An 11,102-nucleotide genomic window follows, 5' to 3' on the forward strand; every position below is an offset into this window, starting at 1 on the left:
GCCGATGCCGCAGCCAACCCGGATGTCAAGGACCCGGCTCCTTTCTGGCATGTCGGCGGAGTGCCGATGGTCTTCGAAAACATAGGATTTACCCGGAATGTCAAGGTTGAGGATAAGGGCCAGCAGAAAGAAGGGCTCAAGTGGCTCATCTGTGCGGAATGCGATATCGGTGAGTCTAGCGACACAGACCTGCATTCCGACGATGGCTTGTTCTGACTATGAATTTTGTCTACAGGTCCTTTGGGCTGGTGTTACGAAGGCGAGACGGAAGCCTGGCTGTCACCTTCGCGATTGAAGTATGCGACGTGAGATTCGTTGTAGTAGATGCCTCACTGCACGCATGTTAAAGAGGATGTATAAACTTCACTCTGCATACGTGTGCGATTCGTAACTTCAAACTGTCCGCTCCTGTGCTCGATATTATGCTGATGCCACTGTACCGTTCCATCCTCGACATCCCTGAGGATATGAGGATCGAGGATGTCACCGATCATCGACGGACATGTCACACACACGTTGGCAGAGTCCTTTTTTGCATCCGCGTTTCAAACATCTTGACGTCATCTTTCAAGGTCGAATTCAGCATCCGCCCGCCTGCTTCTCTCTCCTTCCCTTGCCCTTGGCCTTGCGTGACCTCGTGACGATGGTTGCGCACACACCCACCCACGCACGACGCCGAGAAGTATATAACCAACGACACGAACCCATACGGATCCCCTCCCTGCTAATTCGACCGTCCTTTCCGATTGAATCCTCTCTTTTCGTAGCTTCCGATCTCCAGATTCTGCAACGACCAACAACACAACTCTAGTCATCATGGATTTCCTCAAAGCTTCGACTCTCACGATCCCTCATCCGACCCACTCGGGGACGTTGAGTATCCCTGCGCCGGTGACGAGCACCCACCACCACCACCATCACAAGCCTACTGCTTTGCCTCCCCCATACCCTGAGGGTCCCTCAGGTCCGCATTCACCTGGTACATCGTCTTTGGTTTTCGCTGCTTACGATGTTTATGCTTTGTTAACCTCGCCTTTCTTTTTGTAGCCCATATTGTACATGTCCACGACACGGGTTAGTCATTATCGAGCCTCCAGCTACTCGTACCCTGTGACTGACTGAGCCTTTACACACTCATATTTTGATGATATTAGGCAAGAAGGCGCTTTGGGTGTTTTGGGCAATCTTCACCGTCTCGTTCTTGGTCGTCCTTCTGATGGCCAAGCGGGTCGAACGCAAGTTGAGGCTTTTCCACTTGCTGACCGCGACCATCTTGGGTGTAAGTCCCCCGCTGATTCTGTAGCGATATGAAGGACGATGAGAACTGATTTTGACCACGCATATCGACGGACTTTCAGATGGCCATGATCAGGTAGGTCATACTCACGGACTGGCATCCCTGTCGGTTCAGTTCCGCTCACTTGGTGTGGTCTCGTAATGATCTTTCAGCTACCTCGCCATGGCCTCTGGCATGGGTGTCGCTCTCCAGCGTCAGTTCGAGAACGCCGCCGACGGATCCCGAGTCCTCAGGCAGGTCTTTTACGCTCGATACATTGATTGGTGTAAGTCAGATGCCATTGCGCCGGATCGTTCATCGCTGACCCGTTGCGTTCGACTACAGCCCTCACTACTCCCCTTCTCTTGTTGGGTAAGCGGCTCCGCTCGGCCGTCATGCCGAATCTCGTCCTCAACTCTTCCGCGTCATCCTCTCCCCGTAGACCTCGCTTTGCTCTCTGGCATGCCCTTGATCACCACCGCCGTCCTGATCCTCGCCGACATCGCCATGATCTTGACCGGTCTCTTTGCCGCCTTGAACAGCTCCAGCGAGAAGACTAGGTGGTTGATGTACGCCGTCAGCTGTGCCGTGAGTAGAATGAGCCCAAACTTTGCGTATCTTCCGAGTGCTCATGTTCGGCTTTGCCAATCTTCCAGTTCTACCTCTACGTCCTTTTCACCTTGATCTTCTCCGGAAGGAACGGTAAGTCGATACTATCCAGAGGGGGTTGTTTGGGCATTCAAGCTCATGTCGACCCGTTATTCCGCTCTTAGCCGCCAAGCTCCAGTCCGCCGGTGTTCAGAGGGTTTACAACGTCACCGCCTTGATGATCATTGTCCTCTGGACTGGTTACCCCATTGTCTTGTGAGTTTTCGCTCGGCACGATTGACACGTGGAGCGATCGCTTACAAGCATATACGCAATTTATTTAGCGGCTTGACTGAGGGCAAGGGCAGGCTCTCTGTTGACACTGAGATCATTCTCTACGGTATCCTCGACGTCGTGAGTTTCCGAACGGCTTGGGCCTGTAATGTGTGTTTTACTGAATCGTGACGCTTTTCATCATCAGTTGGCCAAGGTCGTCTTCGGATTCTACCTTCTCCTCGCCCACTCCCACACCGAGGGTGATTCGGTGAGTCATGTTGAACGCACCTTTTTTGTGTTTGGTGCCCGTACTGACTCTTGGGCCCCCTTCGTTGCAGGTCGTCCTCTCTGGATTCTTCACCGAGCCCCGCAACGCCGGTCAAGGATACGGTGCCATCAACCAGGATGACGACTAGACTTCCGTATCCAAACGAAATCTACTCAACTATCCATAAAGCCTCGTCACGTCATGTCTCTGGTCTCTCGGATTCGAGGACAGTTTTAATGAACGCACGATCTCTCGAAACCGATCCTGTTTGATCAATCCTTCTTACCCACTCATGAACGTCTGTTTACTTTTGTCGAAACTTGTTGTCGAAAACTTCCTGTATTCTTCGGAATCGAGATGTAACGCTCAGTATATACAATCATGTCTATCTTTCACTCTTCAACCAGCTGCAAGTGCAAGTTGCAAGTAGGATGAAGCCTGTTACGGTACGTCGGCGGAAGTCTCGCCGTGTCTGGCCGGGACGCGGATGCAAAGCCTCGAACCTTCTTTCGAGGCAACGGTAGAACCTCGATCAACCATTTGATGAAGCGATCTGAAAAGACGATCAAATAATGGAACTCCTGTCATGAATGTATACATAAGTCAGGAGCTTAGCGATAGTAATATGGTCTTCAGTCATCCCGCGGATCCGTTTAACCAGAAACTGGCTATGCTCCCGCTACCGTTTCAAGTGAGTTCCTCTTCGGCTTGGCTGCAAGGTCCGCATATCATCAGGGCTGATTCGAGCTGTTCTGCAGTCACTTCTTTGGCAAGCATTGTCAGGCACCTCACAGATGGAGATCATTCAATGGATCCAGCTGAAACAAAATATCCTATTTATCCTGCTGACCGGGTAAGCACGTCTCTGTAGTGCTATAGCACACCCAGCTGGTGCTCATTTCGATCTGCGCCATCAGCCATCCTGTTTCCGACTGGCTAGTCGATGTTCTGATGAATGCGATGTCTTCGGACTCGCGTAGCAAGGCAACCGTGAGTATGAGCATACATTCATCAATCTGACCCTGTCTCAATTCTGTAATCGGCACTAACCATGATATCAGGCTATCGCGCTTCTGCCTGATCATCAATGTCCTATCGCGTTTCACAATCTCCTTCGATCGATCGTTGCCACCCCGACCCCATCGGTAGCACCGAAAGGATCGATCGATTGGGACGATTGGTCTGGGAGGAGGGCTATGCAGTTATTGGGTATGACTGGTGCTTGGAAAGGATGGCAATCCACGAGGTCAGTTTCAGTTTCTGTCGGATCAACGTGTGACAGAATTGACTCGGTGTATTACCACAGGTCTCCTTACGTCGCGGCGCTACGTCCCTTCTGATTGTCGTCGTATCGATGACCCGAGCTTTTACAGACTGAGATCTGCCTTCATGTGTTGTGCTGGTACATCTTATCTTAAATCTGTATGTCAGTGATTTTATGCGGTGCGACTTACCAGGCATGTAGCGCCAGTTGTCAGGATGATGAGCGACTCCGATTAACAAAACAGTTCGTCAATGATTAGGATCACGCTCGTGCGGAAAGACTGCGGGATCTAGGAAAACAAAACGACGTGTTCCTTCTTGGCTTGACCGTCTGCATGATACCTCGAGTCGAGACGTACAAGCAGGAAGCGAACGATCAGAGGAGGCATAAGATGAGATGATGAAGGAGTTTTGGACTGTGTCCAGTCCTTCCGAGCCGGCCAGGCGAGTCCCATCCGCTAGCAAGCTGAGGGAATGGGCCAAATGGGAGTGTTGGGATTGGGGTGATGCTGATGATGATGAATGGGACTCCTACGATCCCAAGTTGTGGCAGTGACCTTGTACTGTACAATACATGTATGTATACACATACATGTGTCCCACCCTTGGTCAGGCTTGGCTTCTTAAATTCGATATAGTTGGCTGTGGGAAGCCGGTGGATTGAACTCAGCGCTCGTGAGATTTTCAGGGGTGGTCTGTGCAGCTGGGCGGGAAACAATCTAGGTAAGTAATATCAAGATGGGGAGTAGTAGCACTACTATCGGTATCCCTACGACCAAAGAGGAAAGGGTATGGGCGGCGATTGAATCTCTGTCTGTCAGGACAGATGGTATCCTTTTGAAAGAGCTACCTCTGCTCAAGAAGGATATCTATGACATCCTATTCAAAGAGCTACCTCTAATCAAGAACGCGGTCTAAAAGACTCTGAGAGAAGGCAGATACCACCAGGGAAAAGGTGAATCAGTTGGATTCAAGCCTGCAGGCTCTTCGGACCGTTGTATCTCTTCAAATCTGTTGTTCTGGAGGGAATTTTGAGCAGCAGGTAGACTAGGACGAGGAATGAGGTCACGGGTATTCTAATCAGGGAACAGATGTTATGGAAAAGCACCTGATCGACCTCTTGTATCGGTCAATAAAGCAGGCAACTACAACTGACTTTTGGTGCCTCGTCTGCGAAAACTGTTCTCGATGGCCCATGACCGAAAGGATCGATCAACACATTCTTGGGAACAGTCGACCTGACTCGATCGATTGCAAGGTCAATTCACTTATACCCAGCACCAGCATAAACATAGCCAGCCTTGCTAACGTTCAGCAGCAGCAGCAGTAACGACAACAACAGGATGACGACATCGATCCGAGCTTGTGAGGTGAAGTTCGAGATTGGCCAGATAGAGTTTCCGACGCCACACTAACTCAATTAAAGGTTCCTCTACGCAATATCCCCTAACATACAGCCCCGTGTCACTTCAGGAAGAAAAGACCGCCGCTGGATTGCTCAAGGATAAGTTTATGTACATCTTGTTCGTCACGACCGTCGAAGTCGAGATCGAAATAGTATTGTACAATTGATGGGGCGGATACATGGATATATGTGCGGTCGTTCAATGGTCCACGGGTTTGAAAAGAAGGGTCGAAATGTACTGGTAGGGATATCGATACCGTTAACACAGGTACGTTACCCTCTCGAAGCTCTCCGAACATATGCCTCACCTTGCGCTTGTATCGCGTGGTTGTTCCGACAGCGAGAGTACCATTCCTGATGGCGGCCGCCGTCAAATGATTCAGAACAACATGGTTCGGCACCGGGAGTATCGAGTTGTCGTCTCCAGCCGTACCCCCAATCGTCCCCTCGAGCTCCTTTGGGCTCGTATTGAGGATGGGATCCTTGAGGTGTCGGGGGACGGTGGGTGGGGCCGGAACGGTGGCCAACAATTGCTGCATGTTCTGCTGATATTTCTCGAAAGCGCCCGGATTCAAGCCGTCAGGCGATTCTTTCCCCCGTTCCTCGATCGAAATGAAGTTGACGAGTGCGGGAGGAATCACGGTGGTCCACAAAGACCCGTCATCTGCGGGGATTCACGAGCAAATCATATCAACTTCTCGGCGTCTTGTAGAGTCAATCCCACTTTCATTCGTGTTGTCGAACCTTGCTCCATCTCGGCTCCGCTGACTTTTTGGGCCCACTCCGCCATCGCCCAATCTTCGTGCGAGTCGATCTGTTTCTTTGGTGGATCGACCTATATCAATGGCATGAAGGGATATCAGCTGTCGATGGCTCATCTGACAGCTATCGCGATGTCTCACCTCTAGCCAGTTGACCAGGTTGCCGTCTCCATCTGTAGCGGTCTGTAATTCGCTACTACACCTCCAATGGTCGTCGACGATAAATTTGAGTCGATGCGTGCCCGGTGGCAGGTTGAGCAGTAATGAAAAGTCGTGCGTGCTGACAAGAGGCGCATGATCAGCTTCGACGTCCTCTCAAAGAACCTTGTGCTGAACATTTCGACAAACCTCTTGTTCATCTTCAGCCTCGCTTTCCATCCATTCTCGGCAAAGGTTCCTGTCACGTAGACGTTTTTCCCTCCCTCGTTCCAGGTCACCAGTGTTGGTATCGAGGCAGACTCCTCCTCCTCTTCGACAGGCCGAGCGGCATTTCCAACCGGTGGGGGCAGACCTAGCGGTGTTTGATCAGGGTCATATACGCGAGGAGTCTGAACAGACGCCAAGGGAGTCTCGAGTGCAGGCGGTAGCAGCGCATTCTGGTCGAGAATCGGGTTGTTCGCCATACCGTTCGGCAAGGCAGACACGATCACGTCCTGCGGAGCGACGACGTGATGATGCTCGGTCGTCACCACGGCCGGAGCTGGTCTCGCAGGCGAGGGCTGTCGAGGTCCGGTCGGGGGTACGTTCGTATTGACCGAGAGCCTATCTCGGCCGGAAAAGTCGAAATCGGCCTGTTCTGCGTGTTCGACGTGAGCGAGGCCGACACCCGATCCACCATCTCCGGTATGAGGACTGTGCGAGTAGTTGGGCAATCCGGGCGTCGTCGGTGGACGCTGCCTCGCGACAGGAGGAAAGTAAGGGTTGTCCGGCTCGTCTCCACCGAAAGGAGCACGACGAGCTGGTTTGGCCCCAGGGATCGGCATGCCTTCCCTCGTCCCTATGCTCGACAAGCTTCCGCTCCCGTCTCGACCCATCCCTTCTCCGAGCGACGTCGTGATCTGCACCGTCGCTGATTGAGGCGAGCGAGCTCGCGTGCCCGAAGTGAGACTGATGCGTTTGCTGTTGGCAGGAGTGTTTCCGAGCGAGCTTTCCTCGTCGTACGTATACGCAGATGGAGGTGGACCGGCCAAGGGAGAACGGACCCGGCCCGAACCTGTCGTCTGCGTGTCGAGAGCTTCGGCCTGAACCAGCTCCGAGGTGGCTCCTTGAGCGTTCGCATTGGTAAAAGTGAGCTTGTTATTGAGGTCTGGAAGTTCGAGCGACTTGCGTCGTCTTGGAGAGATGGGACGATGTGACGAAGGGGAAGACGAGGTCTGGTTGATGGATGATGGGGAACCCTGTGCAGCTTCGGATCTCTGCGAATGGCGCCCAGCGTGATGTCGGTGTGGGAGGACGCTAGGAGCTTGAGATCTAGAAGGCTGCGCAGGCGAAGATCTGAGGCCTTGACTGGTGGATCCTCGACGAGCGGGACTGGTGGTGTTACCGGATGGACCACCTTGTCCAGACTGATTCGACGGGGTGTTGCCCATGTCGGGCAGCTAGGTAAACGGTGTGTTACGACAGTCGAGATCGGGGTTCGTGATTATCCACTAGGGGTGGCGGAAGGCTGCTTGGTCTGTCTATAGATGTGGAAGATGAACGATGTAGGTGAATAGGCAGGAAAGAGGGAGTAGTAGAGCTTCTACTACTATAGGCTATAGGTAGCTAGGTAGAGGGTAGAGGTGGTTGACTAATACCGGTCAGAGCGCACACGCGCGCGTGACACATCGGGGGATCATGCATGTCCATGTCTGGGGGCTACAAATTCCAGGATACAACTTCAGTGATTTTCATGACAAGTAACAGGATTTACCCTCCAAGAACGATTGACAGAGTACAGAGTTGACGAGATGCAAGTTGGAAGCTCGTGATGTATGTTTGCAGCAATTCAGCAATGGAGATGTCCCCAATTGCCTATCGCGGCGCAGAGTATCCTCAGGCACCGCGCCGCTCACACGCGCGTGCCGCTCACCGAACAAGAGCAAGGAGAAGCGTCCGGACACTCTCATCCTCGCTCGGAGGGAGATCATCATCCATCTCATCCTTCAACTGCTTTTCTACACTCTCTTTTCTCTCTATCATTCTTTGTACATCACTCCATCTGGCATCTTGTATCTCGACGTAGGTATCCTGCTAGCGGGGTCCTCGGATCAGGACGCAACAACTCACTCTCGCATACCGCCATCTTAGACATCTTCAACTCGCAACTCGATACGTACAACATGGACGTCGTTACCAGAATTCCTGAATTGGCCAAGCAGTTCCGAGTACGTCTCGTGTCTAGCGAGGTACACTCCTGTATGTCCTGACACTGATCACTTTGTGCACATCGCAGGAGACCCGTCTCTCGGCTCTCCGACCCGTAAACGAGTTTGTAAGTAGATCCGCGAAAAACACAGCCCGAATCGCTTTCGTGGCCATTCCACATCCCAGTCGTGCTCATCCTCAACCTGAAATGCACTACAGTTCGATCACCAAAGGCTCTCTAGGCCTGCCGATATGAACGAAGCTACCTCGGTGAGCTCGACGACGACGATTGCTACGAATTCATCCCAGGTTACTGACTTTTATTTTTTACCTCCGAGGTGATCTTCAGAGGCTCTCTTATAACACCCGATACTTTTCCGGCAACTATGGTATCGTGATCGCCCTGCTTGCGGTTTACGCTCTGTAAGTCGACGCCGTTGTCACTAGAAAAGAAGGTACACAAGCTAACCGACCCCGTCTCTCGCTTTGCCTCTTGAACGCGTCGTTTGTTGCATAGCTTGACCAACTTGGCACTCCTGATCGCCCTCATCTTCCTCATCGGAGGTTTCGCCGCTATCAACCGGTTCGGTACGTCGTCGTCGGATGACCTTTTCCAGTCAATGGTATACTCACATCATGATTATGTGTACAGCTCCTGAGCCTATGCAAGTCGGAGACCACGTCATAACCCAAAAATCGCTCTACACCGGTCTCTTTGTTATCGGTAAGTGCAAGGGTTGCATGACACGAAATATAATATCGCGCGAATAGACAGTTGATCAGGTTTTCCGCATCAGGTATCCCTCTTCTCTGGATCGCCGCACCCCTGAGTACCCTCTTCTGGCTCGTCGGTTCCAGCTCGATCTTGATCATGGGACACGCCAGCCTGATGGAGCCCGGTCTCGAAAGGTAGGCTGATAGTCGTAAAACACCTCGAGTTGGTCTCACCATGCTGATGCCGTGCTTTTGCCGTTTCGCAGCGAGTATGGAAACGTCGAGACGGTCTAAGTCGGCTTGCAAGACAGCTTGCCTGCCATTGCGCCTCGCCATACCCCAAATAGATGTCGTCTTGTCGGTGGTCGATAATCAGTGTCCCTACCTTCCTTCACAACGCCAATGTAGTCTGCTAGGTTAGAATCAGAGTGATGCTTAGAGGGGTGTTATCTATCGTGCTTCGAACTCCCGTATCGACAGGAGTTGGGCTTTGATGATGCCGCCACGACGAGCGGCCGAACAGCTTTCAATGTGTGTCTTATTCGTTACGATTGATAGCGAATAGCATGGCGCAACCGAAGGTTACAAGGTGGTTCTCGGATCATCCTGATCCTCGATGACGAGATTCTTCCCATCTCTAAAAGGCGTCTTCATCCCTCGACTATTAACACGTGCCCCGTCCTCCTTCTTCGCTTAGAACTTGAGCTCGTGAACCTTGTCACCCCTGGAGAGGCTGAAGGTAGACTTCAAGTACTTGGAGAGGTTGTCGACCTTCTTGATGTTGGCAAGGAGAGCGGCATCAACGGTCTGGAAAGAGGATAAATTAGACGAAATTTAGTATTGTGCTATACGCCTCACAAAGACCCGCTTCTCCGACTCACCTTCTGCTCGCTCTTCCTGTCGTCCGACAAGAGCTTCTTCTCCTTGTTGTCTCCGAAGAACTGGTCCTCCTTGCCCTCCTTTCCGGCCTTCGACTTGGTGAAGTAGGCATCGTTGACGGTCTCCGGAACAGAGACGCCAGCGAGGTCGACCTTGGTCGAGGTGGCAATGACGTAGGCCTGGCCGACTCGTCGGAGGGGAACTCCGTTGAGCCTGAAAGGTCCGCTAACGAGCAACAGACCGCTGTCCAATTGCTTCAAGAAAACGACCCTCTTGCCCCTGAATCGTCCAGCCAACAAGATCAAGACGGTTCCGGGGGTGATGGAAGATCGGAGCTGGGTGGTGCCAGGGGTCTTTCGGGAAGCCTTGGGCTTTCGGACATCCTCGGCCTGAAAGATAATGCGATCGACTAGAGATCAGTCATCGAGCACTAGTCGTCGATGCGTTTGTATATGGCCGCTCACGGGGTAGTACTTCTGGGCCTTGTCGGTCGAGATGGTCCTCTTCTCGCCGTTTTTGGCACCTCCGATCGACTTCTCGACGGTGGTGGGCTTCTCCTCCTTGGCGGGAGCGGTACCGGTCTTCTTGCCTGAATTACACCGGGAGAGATCTTCAGCTACATTCGATCTCACAGGATGCATGTAATACGATGAAGCGTACCCTTGTAGAGACCCCTCTTGGCAGCGACCTGCGAACGAGACAGACGTCCGACGTTGGGAGCAATAGGAGAGGACCTGGCCATCTGAAGAAGAGCGAGTCAAGGCGGATACGAGTCAGTTCCGACTATTTGGAGATAGCACAGCCTCGACGCAGGACGACGGCGAAGAGAACAGCAGTAATAGGTAGAGCGAGATGGTTTGCCGGGCTGGTCGTCGTGTGTTCGTCACGTCGGTGGGCTGCGTGTGGGATGTCGCTTTGCGAGCCGAAGCAGCCAAGTTGCGTTCGCTCGGCTTGTATAGGAGACGTGGGCGGATCGTAAGGCCGCTTCCCGGACGTCTTTCATCGAGGGAACGTTCAAGTGTATGAACCTAGTCACGAGGTGCCACCCGTTCGCTCAAGGTAAGTCTTAACAACATTCAGGCTTATTGCCCTCACGCATCCGATCGGCCTGTGAAGTTCCCCTCCATGCGGCTAGCTTGACCGCTCGTGCGCTCATTCTCCATCCACCTTTGCCCTTCCAAACTGCCATCGAGAGCCCAAGTTGACGCTGCTGTTGTGCTGAATCCTCCCGTAAAGTCCATCTCGCTCTGACTGCTGTATCTCTCGCCGCCCAGTCCTCGTTCGTTGTGCTAAAAGTTGACGCTTACTTTGGTCGATTTCAAGGTT

The 11,102-nt window shown here is 52.5% G+C and overlaps 5 protein-coding genes across 5 annotated transcripts; 3 read left to right on the top strand and 2 right to left on the bottom strand.

The window, feature by feature from the left end:
* Positions 1–42: 42 nt before the first annotated feature.
* On the top strand, positions 43–309 carry HD553DRAFT_273809 (uncharacterized protein; the record flags this gene model as incomplete). Its single annotated transcript, XM_046177835.1, has 2 exons — positions 43–169; positions 236–309. Coding segments are annotated over 2 exons (201 nt in total), but the record flags the coding sequence as incomplete, so codon positions are not given.
* A 394-nt stretch (positions 310–703) lies between these two features.
* HD553DRAFT_314133 (uncharacterized protein) lies at positions 704–2,803 on the top strand. The gene is made up of 12 exons (XM_046180314.1): positions 704–964; positions 1,048–1,074; positions 1,155–1,279; positions 1,359–1,372; positions 1,450–1,562; positions 1,622–1,648; positions 1,719–1,864; positions 1,933–1,978; positions 2,050–2,140; positions 2,209–2,278; positions 2,346–2,408; positions 2,479–2,803. The coding sequence occupies exons 1-12, from the start codon at positions 817–819 to the stop codon at positions 2,554–2,556; spliced, it is 948 nt and encodes a 315-aa protein (XP_046035539.1). The 5' UTR covers positions 704–816; the 3' UTR covers positions 2,557–2,803.
* A 2,328-nt stretch (positions 2,804–5,131) lies between these two features.
* HD553DRAFT_314136 (uncharacterized protein) lies at positions 5,132–7,615 on the bottom strand. The gene is made up of 5 exons (XM_046180315.1): positions 6,186–7,615; positions 5,979–6,117; positions 5,821–5,911; positions 5,385–5,740; positions 5,132–5,314 (listed from the first exon to the last, which is right to left on the bottom strand). The coding sequence occupies exons 1-5, from the start codon at positions 7,424–7,426 to the stop codon at positions 5,276–5,278; spliced, it is 1,866 nt and encodes a 621-aa protein (XP_046035540.1). The 5' UTR covers positions 7,427–7,615; the 3' UTR covers positions 5,132–5,275.
* A 370-nt stretch (positions 7,616–7,985) lies between these two features.
* HD553DRAFT_314137 (prenylated rab acceptor PRA1) lies at positions 7,986–9,414 on the top strand. Its single transcript, XM_046180316.1, has 9 exons — positions 7,986–8,057; positions 8,127–8,203; positions 8,272–8,310; positions 8,403–8,453; positions 8,533–8,606; positions 8,701–8,771; positions 8,836–8,907; positions 8,981–9,092; positions 9,164–9,414. The coding sequence occupies exons 2-9, from the start codon at positions 8,159–8,161 to the stop codon at positions 9,189–9,191; spliced, it is 492 nt and encodes a 163-aa protein (XP_046035541.1). The 5' UTR covers positions 7,986–8,057; positions 8,127–8,158; the 3' UTR covers positions 9,192–9,414.
* Positions 9,415–9,590: 176 nt separating this feature from the next.
* Positions 9,591–10,518, bottom strand: HD553DRAFT_329222 (structural constituent of ribosome; the record flags this gene model as incomplete). The annotated part of the gene is made up of 4 exons (XM_046181914.1): positions 9,591–9,704; positions 9,779–10,165; positions 10,241–10,365; positions 10,437–10,518. 4 exons carry the CDS (start codon positions 10,516–10,518, stop codon positions 9,591–9,593), a joined length of 708 nt encoding a protein of 235 aa, XP_046035542.1.
* Between the last annotated feature and the right edge of the window lie 584 nt (positions 10,519–11,102).

Source organism: Filobasidium floriforme, assembly GCF_021052385.1.
Source record: "Filobasidium floriforme strain CBS 6241 chromosome Unknown HD553scaffold_15, whole genome shotgun sequence".
Classification (NCBI taxonomy): Eukaryota; Fungi; Basidiomycota; class Tremellomycetes; order Filobasidiales; family Filobasidiaceae; genus Filobasidium; species Filobasidium floriforme.

Coding starts and splice junctions, on each gene's coding strand:
- HD553DRAFT_314136 (XM_046180315.1), bottom strand. CDS start 7,426: ATGGGCAACACCCCGTCGAATCAGTCTGGACAAGGTGGTCCATCCGGT. Junction 5,912..5,978: donor ACCTGGTCAACTGGCTAGAG/GTGAGACATCGC, acceptor CCATTGATATAG/GTCGATCCACCAAAGAAACA. Junction 5,315..5,384: donor CCACGCGATACAAGCGCAAG/GTGAGGCATATG, acceptor TATCCCTACCAG/TACATTTCGACCCTTCTTTT.
- HD553DRAFT_314133 (XM_046180314.1), top strand. CDS start 817: ATGGATTTCCTCAAAGCTTCGACTCTCACGATCCCTCATCCGACCCAC. Junction 1,865..1,932: donor TGTACGCCGTCAGCTGTGCC/GTGAGTAGAATG, acceptor CCAATCTTCCAG/TTCTACCTCTACGTCCTTTT. Junction 2,141..2,208: donor ACTGGTTACCCCATTGTCTT/GTGAGTTTTCGC, acceptor CAATTTATTTAG/CGGCTTGACTGAGGGCAAGG.
- HD553DRAFT_314137 (XM_046180316.1), top strand. CDS start 8,159: ATGGACGTCGTTACCAGAATTCCTGAATTGGCCAAGCAGTTCCGA. Junction 8,607..8,700: donor CTGCTTGCGGTTTACGCTCT/GTAAGTCGACGC, acceptor TTTGTTGCATAG/CTTGACCAACTTGGCACTCC. Junction 9,093..9,163: donor ATGGAGCCCGGTCTCGAAAG/GTAGGCTGATAG, acceptor GCCGTTTCGCAG/CGAGTATGGAAACGTCGAGA.